This window comes from Brassica napus, chromosome C3, assembly GCF_020379485.1.
Source record: "Brassica napus cultivar Da-Ae chromosome C3, Da-Ae, whole genome shotgun sequence".
Lineage (NCBI taxonomy): Eukaryota > Viridiplantae > Streptophyta > Magnoliopsida > Brassicales > Brassicaceae > Brassica > Brassica napus.
In genome coordinates this window covers 61,982,468-61,997,899 of record NC_063446.1, presented here as the reverse complement: position 1 = coordinate 61,997,899, position 15,432 = coordinate 61,982,468, and the positions used below count along the sequence as shown (strand labels likewise).

The 15,432-nt window shown below is 34.7% G+C and overlaps 1 protein-coding gene across 1 annotated transcript; it reads left to right on the top strand.

Moving 5' to 3' along the window:
• Positions 1-3,105, top strand: LOC125583769 (glucan endo-1,3-beta-glucosidase 14-like). The gene is made up of 2 exons (XM_048751264.1): positions 1-1,427; positions 1,587-3,105. The coding sequence occupies exons 1-2, from the start codon at positions 1,381-1,383 to the stop codon at positions 2,317-2,319; spliced, it is 780 nt and encodes a 259-aa protein (XP_048607221.1). The 5' UTR covers positions 1-1,380; the 3' UTR covers positions 2,320-3,105.
• Positions 3,106-15,432: the final 12,327 nt, after the last annotated feature.

The window sequence follows — 15,432 nt, the reverse complement described above, 5'->3', positions numbered from 1 at the left end:
CTACTACGTCCTCTTATGTGTATCCGATTCTTATTTTCCATTTTTTCTTGTTAATTTAATATACAGTTCTCACTTTCTCACCAAAGCAATCGCTAGCACAACTTGTAGAATATATAAACAAAACACACACTAACGTATTACCCTACATGTGCATGCAAATTTCATCGTCATGAAGTCTGCATAAATTTTGAACGACAAGATTTACACGCATAAAGATTTTGAAACCTAATATATATATATAAAATAAGAAATCCGACGTTCTGGTCTACAGAAAGCCCTCAATGGATAAAAAGGCACAAATGTGAAAAGTGATATAGGGAAGGCAAAGCAAAACAGCTAAAAGCATTAAAAAATCAAAACCTTCGAAACTAAACCTTTCCTGTTACAAAATAAATTATAGATAAAACCACAGAGAAAACAAAAAAACAAACAAGCAAAGAAAAGTATTTTTCAACTTGGCTGGCTTCTTGTGTAGTCTATATATATTCCTTAAACACTTTCTTAAAACCGAAAAGGTTCACAATATCTCTCCTCAACATGACATCAAGAACACTCACGAGACTTCCTAATCTCATTAATGTTTTTCTCCTGATTTCTCTAGTTTTCTCAGGTGATTTAGTTTTTCATAGTTATTTATATTTTCATATGAGATTTTAAAATTTGTCAAGTTACGCCGAATTTTACGACAATGATTTAGTGTCAATACATTATTATAAAATTTAGAGCGTCTCCATTACTTATATTTGAGGGAGCATATCCGTAATTAAAAAACATTGAAAAAATAAAATAAATTATGAGAAATTTTTTAACAATCGAAAAATATTATGAAAGTCTTTTCATCCATTGGCACCATGTGAGTCATGTGACTGGTTTAATTCCTTTTACAAATAAAATATAATTATTTTTAAAATAGTTATTTATTTAAATTATATAAAGATAATATTTTTTATTGGTTTGAGCATCGTACTAATAGAGATGCTCTTGATAATACTTTGGAAACCTACTGATTTTCAATATTTGTTTAGTATAATAGATTTTGCATGTCAGTAATCTCTATAATTTCCAATCCTTCTATTGAAAATAAATTCAGGGAATGTACTACAAAGTGTTGCATCTCTTGGCATCAATTACGGACAAGTTGGTGACAATTTGCCTTCACCTGATAAAGTTATTAACCTCTTGAGATCTCTAAGGATTAACAAAACAAGAATCTACGACACAAATCCTCAAATTCTTAGTTCCTTTGCAAATTCAAACATAGAGATCATCGTCACCATCGAAAATCAGGTCTTAACGTTGTTACAAGATCCTCAACAAGCTCTCCAGTGGGTGAATTCCCACATCAAACCCTATATTCCGGCCACAAGTATCACCGGAATCATGGTCGGAAACGAGCTTTTCACCGACGAAGACTCTAGTTTAATCAGGTAACAAATAATCATTACATCTCAATCTAATTAGTTACATTCAGATTTAGACCTTACATACCATTTTACAGTATTGTATTATAGTTTTTATACAATAATACTTTTTTTTTATACAATAATACTATTTTGATTTTATTTTGTCTTTGTGGTTTGTAATAGATACATGATGCCAGCAACTATCAACATCCACAAAGCCTTGTTCCAGTTAGGTTTAGACAGATACATTCAAGTCTCGTCTCCAAGCTCTCTCGCCGTCCTAGCCGAATCTTATCCTCCATCAGCCGGAAGTTTCAAGCCGGAGGTTACCTCCGTGATGCAACAATTTCTACGATTCTTGGAAGCCACGCGATCTCCTTTTTGGATCAATGCTTACCCTTACTTCCCCTACAAAGATAACCCTAACACAATCCCTATCGACTACGTTCTATTCAATCGTAACATCGGCATGACCGATCCCAACACAGGACTACACTATGACAACATGATGTATGCTCAAGTAGATGCGGTTGCTTTCGCTGCTGCGAAATTAGGGTACCGTAACATAGAAGTTAGGGTTGCGGAAACAGGTTGGCCTTCCAAAGGAGATGTTGGAGAGATTGGAGCGTCTCCTTTAAATGCTGCCACGTATATAAGGAATCTTATGATGAGACAGTTCGCCGGAGAAGGGACTCCGGCCAGACGGAGTTCCAGGCTAGAGGTTTATATATTCGCATTGTTCAATGAGGATATGAAACCTGGTCCTATTTCGGAGAAGAATTATGGAATATTTCAACCAGATGGATCATTGGCTTACGATTTGGGATTCTCCACGATGTCTACTACTAGTACTACAACTGCGACTTCAAAATCTGTCACCTATTCATCTTCTGCCACTAAGGTACAAAGCAATTAGTATGGTTTGTTTTTTAAATCCATAAAGATTGGGGTTACAGCGAGAATAGATGATTCTGGAAGCACTATATGTGTAATAACGAATTCTATTTTGTTTCTTTTTACAGGCAAAGTCAACCTTGAAGTATTGGAAAATTTTGATATTGGCGATGATTGGGGTTAGTTTTAGAGGGAAGGTTATCGAGAAGATATAACAAGGCGATTGGTTAGGATAGTTATGAAAACCAAAAAAAAATTTATCTAAGATATAATTCCATATTCAGTTTAACATTTCAATCAAATTTCGGTAAATAGTTAAATTATATATAAACCTTTGTAAAAATAATAATAATATATATAGATATACTTTTGTTGTTCTCGTTAACGTGTAAATTATACATATGGATATCCTAAAATAATAGTCAATAAACAAAAACAGTTTATTGTTCAAGAAAAAAGAAACTTATATTGGCGGCTAGTCGCACATGAAAGCTATGTGTTACTTCGACCCTTACGCATAGAAATAGAATCGACAAAAACTCTTGCAGCATAGCTATATCACATAGCTAATTAATTCATTTATATATAATTAGATATTTAAATATAATACTTAAATTTAATACGTAACCCATAATGCAAATCTATGCATTGGAAAAGCAAAATGCAAACCTATAAATCATAATGGAATGATACTTCTAATTTTTGTTCATTACTCCATTTTTCACTCTATTTTGAAATAAAATATGGAATAAAATCTATACTATTAAAAGGGACTAATCGAGGTTCTAAAGAGCGTCCACATGTTTTAGAGACCCTCTTCGAAAAGAAGCCACGTGGCATGACTAATATTATTACCTTATTATGTTTAGTTTTACATTTTTCGAAATATTGATATAATGTATAGTTTTACATTTTAATATTACTGATAAATATAATTTCGAAAATAATAAATAATAGGTAAATACAAAAATTATAAATGAAAATACTAAATTAAACATATGTAAGATTACCATGATATATATAATTTTGAAAATAATAAATAATATATAAATATACAACATTAGAAATGAAAAATTAAACATATGTAAGATTACCATATATACATATAATATCAAAAATAATAAATAATATGCAAATATACAAAATTATAAATGGAAATACTACATTAAACATATGTAAGATTACCATTATATATATAATTTTGAAAATAATAAATAATATGTAAATATACAACATTAGAAATGGAAATACTACATTAAACATATGCAAGATTACCATATATATAATTTTGAAAATAATAAATAATATGTATATAATAAATAATATGTAAAAATAATATTAATAAGTAAATATATAATATTAAAAATAGAAAAAATACATTAAGCATTAAACATCTATCTTAAAATATAAAATACACAATTTACAAAAATAGAAAAAGTACATTAAACATTAAACATCTATCTTTAAATGTAAATATATAATATACAAAAATAATATTAATAAGTAAATACATAATATAAAAAAATAGAAAAAATACATTAAGCATTAAACATCTATCTTAAAATGTAAATATAATTTCGAGAATAATAAATAATATGTAAATATACAAAATTATAAATGGAAATACTAAATTAAACATATGTAAGATTACCATGATATATATATTTTTGAAAATAATAAATAATATGTAAATATACAACATTAGAAATGGAAAATTAAACATATGTAAGATTGCCATATATATATATCCGCAATATTTTGTTGATTGGCAAAATACTTGTGGAAGTAAAAGTTTAGAAACATATTTTCTCTCAAACAAGCGACGGCGATGGCGATTTTCTAGGATTGAATGTGGCTGTGGGATTTGGATCCGGGGATTTCCAGGGCAATATGCAATGGTCGAGATCTCTGGCTCCACGATATGAGAGGGGGGCTGGGGACCGTCGAAGGGAATTTGGATTTTGGAATACTCAGAAGAACTCAAGGGATTGAGAGGATCAGAGTAATGATGGGGGATCAAAGTTTATGGATTCTTTCAGATCTGGTGGAGATCGGGAATTCAGGGATTCGTCTTTTGGATTTGGGAAGTATGAGCATCACAAATATTAAAACGAGATTCTGTTTCTACCACTTGGTTGACTGGATCAATCATTCTTGGGATTATCTAGATCATTTTTTGTAAATAGGGATTTGGTTTAGGAGTCTAGAGGAAATATGGGATTTTTTAATGGATTTTTTATTGAGATTTTGCTAGTGCTGGTTAAACAGGGATTGTGGATCATAATGATTCAAAGAATCATTTGGAAACGATATGGTCTTAATGGATATGATTTACAAAATATAATTTTAAAGGATGGGCTGCACTATAAATGGCGATGGGAATTGTTCTTTTGTTTCATCGTTTCAATTTGTCTTTTCTACGGTACTATTACTTTCATTGTGTGGTCTTTTGCTTTTTTTCTCAGTGACTCAGGGCCAGTTAGTAGGAAAGGGAGGAGATATGGTGAGTGGCGAGATGGCTCGGAAGCGGTTGAAGATATCAGTTCCTCACTTCGATAACTCGGATTTGATTAAGAGCTATGACATGATGTTGGTGGGGCGATGTATGAATCCGGAGGCGCAGAAGGTTGATGCACTACTGGTGATGTTACCTAAGTTTTGGAAGGTGGAGGAGAGGGTAACGGGCGCTGATCTGGGTATGGGGAAGTTCCAGTTTCATTTCGAGAGAGAAGAAGATATCAAAGCGGTCTTGGAGATGCAACCGTACCATTTTGATTACTGGATGCTTTCATTGGCACGGTGGCAACCATGAATGCCTAGGAATTTCCCATCGGAGATTCCATTTTGGATTAAAGTGGAGGGAATTCCGCTTGAGCTGTGGTCGACAGAAACATTTCAAAGCATAGGTGATGCTATTGGAGAGACAACTGATGTGGATTTGGACTTTGGCAAGATGAGAGTGGTGCTTGATAGCACTAAGGAATTGTGTTTCGAAACGGAGGTGGATTTCAAGGGCGGTGAGTTTTATGAAGAGGAGGAGGTACTGGTTCTTCTTAAATACGACAAGCTGTTTGGATTTTGCAAACGGTGTTTCAACTTGTGTCACGACGAGGATCATTGTCCTTTGAACCCGCGAAGCCCGTCCAAGAAAAAAGAAACTAAGGAGATAGAGGAGAGAAAGGAAGAACGGGCGAGGAGCTATAAGGGAGTGGTGATCAACGGAGACGGAGGGAAGCAAGAGACTTACAAGGACCACAGAGAGTACTATGGCAAGGGTAAAGGAAAAATGTATGAGGAGCCGGAGTCTAAGTGGGTTAAGATTCCGGAAAGAGGAAGCACGAGGCCCTCATCCTATCGTGCCAATGCCAGAGGGGAGGAGGAAAGGTCAAGGCCGCGTAACCCCCGTTGGGAACAATCACGATATCCAATGCAAGAGGATCGTAACAGGTATCAAAGGGGTGTAAGAAGGAAACAAGAGGGGCCAAAGGAGGAGGGCGAGATTACTGTTACAGAGAGGAGGCAAAGAAATCTTCATAAGGTGGAGAACATTGGGGAGAAGGCTGTTCCGGTTGAGTCAAGTGTTACTGCTATGGATTTGGAGGGAGAGGTAGGCGATCGAGCGGAGATAGAGAATTTGGTGACGGGCCTTGAGCAGGCTATGGATTTGGTGGGAGTGGGAAAAGGGGTCGCTGATAGTGAGCCCTTGGAGTTTGATGGAACGGTGACACTGGCGGATCATAAAGAGGAGCTTCTGGGTGGGGATGATGAATTTCAAGCTCTTACGGATGGGGAAGTGGAAGAAACAAATAAGCTTAATGAGGTTACGCGAGGTGGGGCAGAGGGCGAAGAGGAAATAGGAGGTAATGGTGGCACATATGATCAAATGGGAGAGGAGGCGAGGAAGAAACGAGCAAGTAAAGTCTTGTTCAAGAAGCCACCAGGGATATCTGTAGGAAGTTCTAAGATGCGGCTTGTTCAGGCTGTGCTTTCACCGCGCAAGACTGGTGTTTCCAAGTCAACAAAGCGTCAGGGAGGGGGAGAGGGAGCGAAACACACGGAGGAGAAGGGTCCATCACACCCTAAGAATCCAAAGAAGCCGGATGTTTAGTTTATGGGTAGTACAATCAAGGATGTAATGTGGTGGGGTTTGGGAGTCTTTTCTTATTTTCTTAAAATAAGCTCAGTGAGCATCTTTTTGTGTCTGGGGTTGGGGTTTTTATGGGTTTATTGTGATGCTGCAGTTTGTTCTATTATATGGAATAAATTTGGAGTCCGTTATGTTTTTTGCACTGATATTGAAACATGGGTGCTATGGTTTGAAAGGAATTTTCTGTTACAGAGGTATGCATTTGGATGCAAAGCGAAGCGAGGCAGGAGGAGTTTACATTGGATCATGGGGCGATGTCTCAGGTTACATGGGATGTGTCGTCACCAGGGCTGCTCGGTGGTCTCATTAAACCACAGACAGCTTCTATGCTTTTCAGGCAAGAGTGGTTTTGGTGCAGTAGAGAAAGGTGCATATACAATTACATTGTGGCTTAAAAGATGGTTATATAAGGAAGGTCTTCGATGCTTTAAATTTATGACTACAACATGTCTTTCACGGTTCTTTTTAAATGGTAGTAGGAGGGGTCCTTCTACTTGGTGCATTATAATGTTGGGCAGGAGAGTAATAGGTATATTTAGTCCATTGTTTAAACATGAAGTGACCATTCTTTCTATACAGCGAGAGGTGAAAATGCGGACAAGAGTTATTGGATTTAGTTTAGACAGAAGTACAAGGGAACAAATATTTTTACTAGATGGAATAAATGGTATAATTGTCTATGATTGCATGGTTATAAGATTTGACCGCAATGCACTAATTTTGGGTCATACGATCATGATGGTGATGGAGATATTGGAAGAGATTATTTGGGTGATATCAAAGGTATTGTGGCGGGTGCGTTTTCAGGGTATCTTTAAACCCACATCAAGAAGCTCTAGAGAGCCAATTAACAGTTTATATAATGAGAGTACTTAGTTGGAATTGTCGAGGAGTGGGAAGTAAATGGACTATAAGTTATATAAGGGAAATATGACATAAACATAAACCAGATTTTTTATTCTTATCGGAAATCAAGCAAGAGTTTGAGTTCGTTCAAGGATTTCAAGACCATTTTGGATTTGATAATTTAGTCACGGTTGATCCAGGAGGGCGGAGTGGTGGGCTGGCGCTATACTATAACAACGATTACCAGGTTAAGGTGTTATATTCAAGTAACCGAATGATAGATGTGGAAGCAGTGGCTCTGGGAAAGACAATCTTTTTAACATTTGTGTACGGGGATCCAGTGCCAGATTTGAGGGAGCAGGTGTGGGAACGTTTGACTAGATATGGACTAGCGAGATCAGAACCTTGGTTTATTATTGGGGATCTAAATGAGATTACAGGAAACCATGAAAAGGAGGGAGGATCTCTGAGAAGTGCCGCATCATTTGTCCCTTTTAATAATATGATTAGGAACACTGGTTTACTGGATTTTCCTGCAAAAGGAAATAAATTGTCATGGCGAGGGCGACGAGGTAAAGGAAAAGGGGCAGTGACGGTAAGATGCCGACTAGATCGCGCACTAGCGAATGAGGAGTGGCACACGCTATTTCCATGTTCCCATACTGAATATCTGAATATGGTGGCATCAGATCATCGTCCACTGGTGGCTTATCTGGAAGATAAGATTGTTAGACGAAGAGGTCAATTTCGATTTGACAAACGATGGGTTGGTAAGGAAGGCCTAATGGAATCAATTACGATGGGTTGGGCGGAACATAATGAAGATAGGGGAAATGGATTAGTGGAAAAGATTAGTAATTGTCGCCAAGCCATTTCAAAATGGCGGAAAAATAATCCACCCTTTGGGAAGGAAAAAATTGAGGATTTACAAAAGGCTCTAGAGGAGGTACAAAATGATGATACTAGGTCGCAAGAGGAGATTTTGGAAGTTTCCAGAAAGTTGCAAGCGGCATATAAGGATGAAGAGGAGTATTGGCATCAGAAAAGTAGGAACATGTGGTATTCATCAGGGGATCTCAATACGAAATTCTACCATGCTCTAACTAAGCAACGGAGGGTGCGCAATAGGATTGTTGGACTTCATGATGCAGCTGGAAATTGGATTACGGACGATAATGGGGTGGAAAAGTAGCAGTTGATTATTTCGAAGAGCTATTTAGTACCACCACTCCATCAGTGTTTGATGATTTTCTATCCGACATAACACCGGGGATTACGCCTCAAATGAACCAATGGCTATTGCGGCTGGCGACGGAGGAGGAGGTAAGAGAGGCTCTCTTTATGATGCATCCAGAGAAGGCACCATGGCCTGATGGCATGACAGCTCTGTTCTTCCAACATTCATGGCATATTATTAAGGGTGATCTGGTGGAAATGGTGAATAACTTCCTGATAACGGGAGAAATGGATTCAAGGTTAAATATAACGCATATCTGTATGATTCCAAAGACAGAACGACCTACGAAGATGACGGAATTACGGCCAATCAGTTTATGTAATGTTGGGTATAAAATAATTTCAAAAGTGTTATGTCAGAGGTTGAAGATCTATTTACCTTATTTAGTCTCGGAGACTCAATCGGCATTTGTGGCAGGGCGTTTGATATCTGACAATATTCTTATTGCTCAGGAGATGTTTCATGGATTACGGACTAACAAAGCATGTAAAGGAAAGTATATGGCGGTTAAAACGGATATGAGTAAAGCTTATGATAGGATTGAATGGGAATTCATAAAGGCATTATTGCAGAAGATGGGTTTCCACCAACATTGGATTAAATTGATGATGGAGTGTATATCATCGGTTCAATATAGGATTCTCCTAAATGGTCATCCAAGAGGGCTTATTGTGCCACAAAGAGGGTTACGACAGGGAGATCCGTTATCTCCTTATTTATTTATTCTATGCACTGAGGCTCTGAGTGCCAATATTCGCAAGGCGGAAAGAGAGAAGAAGTTAACAGGAATTAAGGTTGCCAGAGCATGTCCATCGATTTCCCATCTGTTTTTTGCGGATGATAGTTTGTTCTTTTGTAAAGCTCAAAGAGAGGAGTGTGTTACTATTCTCAGGATTTTTAAGGAATATGAGGTGGTTTCTGGTCTGCTGATAAATTTTGAAAAATCTTCAATTCAATTTTGACATAAAATTGAAGAAGCGCGGAGACAGGAGTTAAGGGATATTTTCAGTATACAGAATTTGGGAGGAATGGGATCTTACTTAGGATTACCGGAAAATCTAGGAGGCTCTAAGGTTCAAGTGTTTGGTTTTGTTCAGGATCGTTTAAATAATAAGGTAAATGGATGGACTTTTAAATTCTTCACAAAAAGGGGAAAGGAGGTGATCATCAAATCAGTGATTACGGCATTGCCGAATCACACGATGTCTTGTTATCGCTTACCTAAGGCCACAGCGAAAAAATTGACGAGTGCAGTAGCACAATTTTGGTGGAGTCCTGGAGGTAGTACAAGAGGACTACATTGGAAATCCTGGGACAAGGTATGTGTCAGTAAGGAAGAAGGGGGGTTAGGTTTTAAGGATATAACTGATTTCAATACAGCAATGCTTGGTAAGCAGTTATGGAGGCTAATAGAAAAGCCACACACGTTATTTTCCCGGGTCTTTAAGGGTAGGTATTTTAGGAATGCCTCACCTCATGAACCGATTCGATCATACTCTCCGTCATACGGCTGGAGAAGTATTGTCTCTGCTAGATCTCTGGTAAGCAAAGGACTAATCAAAAGGGTGGGAACAGGATCTTCTATATCAGTATGGAACGATCATTGGCTCCCAACCACTCGCCCGAGACCAGCCAATAAAAATCAACACAATTTGTTTCCCGACCTTACAGTGGACTCCCTTATTGACTCCACTTCGCGAAGATGGAACTCACAGGTTCTTCGGACTTTTGTGGATCCACAGGATGTGAAAATCATAGAAAGTATTCCATTGAGCAGAAACTAGATGGCAGATAGGGATGGATGGCATTTTACAAATAATGGAAAATTCACGGTAAAATCAGGTTATCAAGTGGAGAGGATTTACCCGGATAGGGATAGATTACCGTTATTCATTGGCCCTACAGTTGATGTTATAAAGGCTTTTTGCTGGAAAATAAGGTGCCCACCAAAGATAAAACATTTTCTTTGGCAACTGATCTCAGGATGTGTAGCAGTTAAGAAGAATTTGCAGGCACGAGGGATGCAAGGGGATATAAGCTGTGCAAGATGTGGAGCGGACGAGGAATCGATTAACCATGTGTTTTTTGAATGTCCTCCAGCTATTCAGGTGTGGGCTCTGTCCAAGATTCCAACAAATCCAGCTATTTTCCCGACAGACTCTTTATTTACAAATATGGATCATCTATTCTGGAGAGTCGCTCCACCGATGGAGGATCATCAATTTGCTTGGATACTTTGGTACATTTGGAAAGGAAGAAATAATAAAGTTTTTAGTAATCTGGATATAGATCCTAGGGATACTCTTAATTTGGCTGAGATGGAATCAATCATATGGGCTGAGGCACAGTTGATGAAGGATCAGAAGATGGGAACAGAGACTCAGGATACGCTTCCTCAGTCAATCACAGGCAGATGGTGTTTTACAGATGGATCATGGAAAGAGGAGGATATGTTCTCTGGACAGGGCTGGTTCAGTACCTTACCTGGATTTGAGGGCCTAATGAGAGCTAGGAACGTAAGAGCGTCTCTCTCTCTCCTTTACATGCAGAGTTCGAGGCGTTACTATGGGCAATGGAATGTATGAGGAACTTAAGACAATTCCAAGTTACGTTTGCAACGGATTGTTCTCAATTGGTGAAGATGGTTTCGGAACCAGAAGAATGGCCGGCTTTTGCAAGTTATTTGGAAGATATCAGGATTCTGAAAGAGAGTTTTACACGTTCAAAAATTATACACGTACCAAGGACGCAAAATACAAAGGCGGATAAACTAGCACGCAATGCCAGAACACAGCCGTCTTTCGTCGTCCACATGGATCAATATCCCCCGGGGTGGTTTACAGAGTTTATATGAGTCTGTAATGTTGTTGACAAAAAAAATATATATATATATATATATATATATAATTTCGAAAATAATAAATAATATGTAAATATACAAAATTATATATAGAAATACTACATTAAACATATGTAAGATTACCATGATATATATAATTTTGAAAATAATAAATAATATGTAAATATACAACATTAGAAATGGAAATACTACATTAAACATATGTAAGATTACCAAATATATAATTTCGAAAATAATAAATAATATGTATATAATTAATAAGTAAAATAATATTAATAAGTAAATATATAATATTAAAAATGGAAAAAATACATTAAGAATTAAAAATCTATCTTAAAATGTAAAATACACAATTTGCAAAAATAAAAAAAGTACATTAAGCAATAAACATCTATCTTTAAATGTAAAATATAGATATTAAGTAAATATATAATATACAAAAATAATATTAATAAGTAAATATGTAATATAAAAAATTGAAAAAATACATTAAGCATTAAACATCTATCTTAAAATATAAATTAAAAATTAAAAAATGGAAATACTACATGAGTTATATATAATAAGCCTTGGCAAGACAAAGAAAGTGGGAGAATAAGACTGTTCAGATCTTTGTGAAGGTTGGCGGTAATGATAAGTAAAAGGTTCTCATGGGAAACCTCTCTAAAAAGATTCCTCGAGTTTCTCTTGATCTCATGTTGGAGCAAGAATTTCTCTCACGAGTGCAAAAACATCAGTCTGGAGGCTATTTCTGGTGTGATCGCCTTTGCGTTGCCGTTACGTTCTATTTTTATCAGACAACAATAATGGAGAAGATCCTAAGTCCAGTCTACTGGTTCCCTAAATTTGAGGATAAAGCTAATTGTTAGATTCAACTACTTTAAAGATCCAAATGATCTAAAGAGATGAGTAAACGGGACTAGGAAGTAGAGAAATACTCAAGCCTAGCTTTGCAGGATTTCATGTTCAGTGAATGGTTTGAGAGCTGTAGGTTCAGGTTAGATGGAGTTCCATTACCAGCGGACCAATCAAATGTTTGTTCTAGCGATGGCATAATTTTGCTTATGAACTGTGCGCACAATATGGTACTACCATGGTGTCAGCATTGATTCTCTCAGAATCGTGAATGGATCAACATTCCATATTTCTCCACATACTAATCCACAAGCTACTTTAACTATGTTTGAAAGGTAAAAAATGTCAAGGTTTATACGCTTCGATACATTACGGATGTTTGGTCCTACTAAAAACAATTTTTTTCATATAAATAAATTGCAGGTACACGGGACAGATGTTTAGAAGAGTGTGAGTCCGTGAAATACATGATAAGCTTGATGGTATTTTCTGGATTAGTCTTACTTCTAGCATATTTGTCTATAGTTGTTTGGGATGTAATGATCAACATCTGAGTTTATTCAGAGTATCTGTTATAGTGAATTTAAGGCTTACAATTTCATAAAGCAAAGGACATGTTCATATGTTCATATTGTGACACATATTGTCGGGTTTCTAGCATTGTTGTTTAAACCAAACGAAAAAAAAATAACTAAACCCAAATTAAATCAAAATTTATAAATAACTGAACGATTTTTATATTTCTTGAACTGACAACCAAAAATCATAACCGAACTAGAACCAAACTGAAAACAAAAAATACGACCTGGAAGAAAATCAAAACACCTAAACATATTCGTGAACGAACAGTATAAAAATATATTCAAAATTGATGACAATTTTTATCAAACATATTCAATAATAAGTTTTTAATATGAAACATATGATTCATTAAAAAAAATCACTTGGAAAATTGAACTTCGGATAAAACATATTTTGGTTACATATACATATTGATCTACTAGAACATATTATTTCGTATATATTTATTAATAAATTTAATTAATCTTTCATAAATATTTTTAAGTACATACAAATTATTGATAAATTATTTAATAACTCTCAAAATTATATACACAGATAAAAATAATAAATTTATGTTAAAAAAATATAAATTTCAAAATTCACATGAAAAAAATTAATGTATATTCTTCTTATTTTCAATTTTCAATTTAGGATGAAAACAGTCGTTAATACGACGCAACAAAATGGAAAACATTAAATTTATGTTTTATAAGAGGAGATAATATAAATTTCAAAATTATATTATATTTTATGTATATAATATCATGTTAATATCATTTAGATGTCAGAAAAGTAAAAGCACATAAATTCAATAATAGAAGAAAAATATACATAATATGAATTTAAGAGCGAGAAAAATTAATGTTTTCATTATTTGTCTGTCTTATAGCATCTTTTTAGTTTACTGTCATTTTTCCTCAATTACTAAGCAACATTTCATATTATTAGTTATTAGAAATTTTTATTGTTTATTCACCTGCATGTGGGCTGAAAGTATGAATTTTAGAGTCAAAACATATGATGATTTGTTCGTCATATTATCAATCAGAGAGACCTTTTTTGACACAGCTCACAATTCAAAAACTGATTATGTGAACTGGAGTTTTTTCAAGGAAATTTTCAAGAGGCAAACACATAAGAGAAGAAAAATGATTTATTTTTGGAGAAAAAAACTGTTTTTTAGTCGAAAGATGATAAGTTTCCACGATAAAAACAGATGATGATAAGCTTAATTACGATAATATCTTTTTACTTTTTTTTTTGTGTGCGACTGTGTATAAAAAAGAAGGACAGTTTTAAAAATTTAAGATTAGATTTAGATTAAAGCTACAACTATTAGTTAAATGTTTCTTTGCTAAAAATAATCGAGGTGACATCGTTAGAAGCTAAATTAGACCAAACTTTAAAGAAGAATTATATTTTATGGTTTGTAATTTGATTTGTTAAATAATTAGATTCTGTTTAGCTAACTAAGTTTATGATTTATAAAATAAATAGATAAATTTGACGTGTAATTTTTAGCTAAAATAATAAAATCACACTAATGAAGAAGCATACGGAAAGAGAAGAAGATACAAAAAATATGAAAAAAAAGAGAGAATGCGAAGATGAGAAGAGATGAAATCACAACAAGAAACGGCCACAATGGTGTAAATATAAATCTGCAAAAGACAAAGTCAAATGATGATAAAGGCTTCTACTTTAGAAATCGCTAAACACACATGGATCCAATTTTTATAGTTTGTACCCAAACTAAATTTAGTCAAAACTCAATATCAGAAAAACACATTAACTGATTCAAACAATTATCCCAATTTTGGCTATACAAAAGAGAGGTCAAGGCAGCAAATACGAAAAAAGAAATAAAGAAACTCACTACCATGATTGAGAAAGAACATGATCAAGCTTGAGAGTAAGAAGAAAGGTTAAGGAGAAGAGCAAACATGCGCTGAAACCGCTTGAAACTACTCACTACTCTTCTCTAACTCACTACTCTTCTCTGAACCAATATTTTTTTATCCTTATCACAATTCAAAATCTGATTGTGTGAAACTGGAGTTTTTTCGCGAAAAATTTCAAGAGGCAACGCACATAAGAGAAGAGAAAATGATTTGTTCTTAGAGAAAAGAAACAATTTTTTTCTGAGTCGTCAGATGACGAGTTTTCATAACAAAGCAAATGATGACAATCTTAGTTTATGATAATACATTTTTACTTTTTGTGTGTAACTGTGTATAAAAGTGAATGGGAATTTAGAAAATTTAACATTATATTTAACTATTAGTTATATGTTTCTTTTTTAAAAATAGTCAATGTGACATATCGATATAAGCTAAACTAAAACAAACTTTTTTAAAAAAATTATATTTTTAAGATTTTAACAGTTAATTAAATTTATGATTTGTAAACTAAATAGATAAATTTGACGTGATAAAAAAACTAATTTTATTTTCAGATAAAAATAAATTAAACATTTTAATATATTTAAATTAATTATTTATCCGTCCGTAGGGCGGGTTTAATGCTAGTCTATCTATCTATCTATTTTTTTATCCTTAAGTCATCATGGAGGAGGGGCAAATCTCAAGACGTGGCGGCTCGTTTTTTCAATTGTTAATTTGGGCCA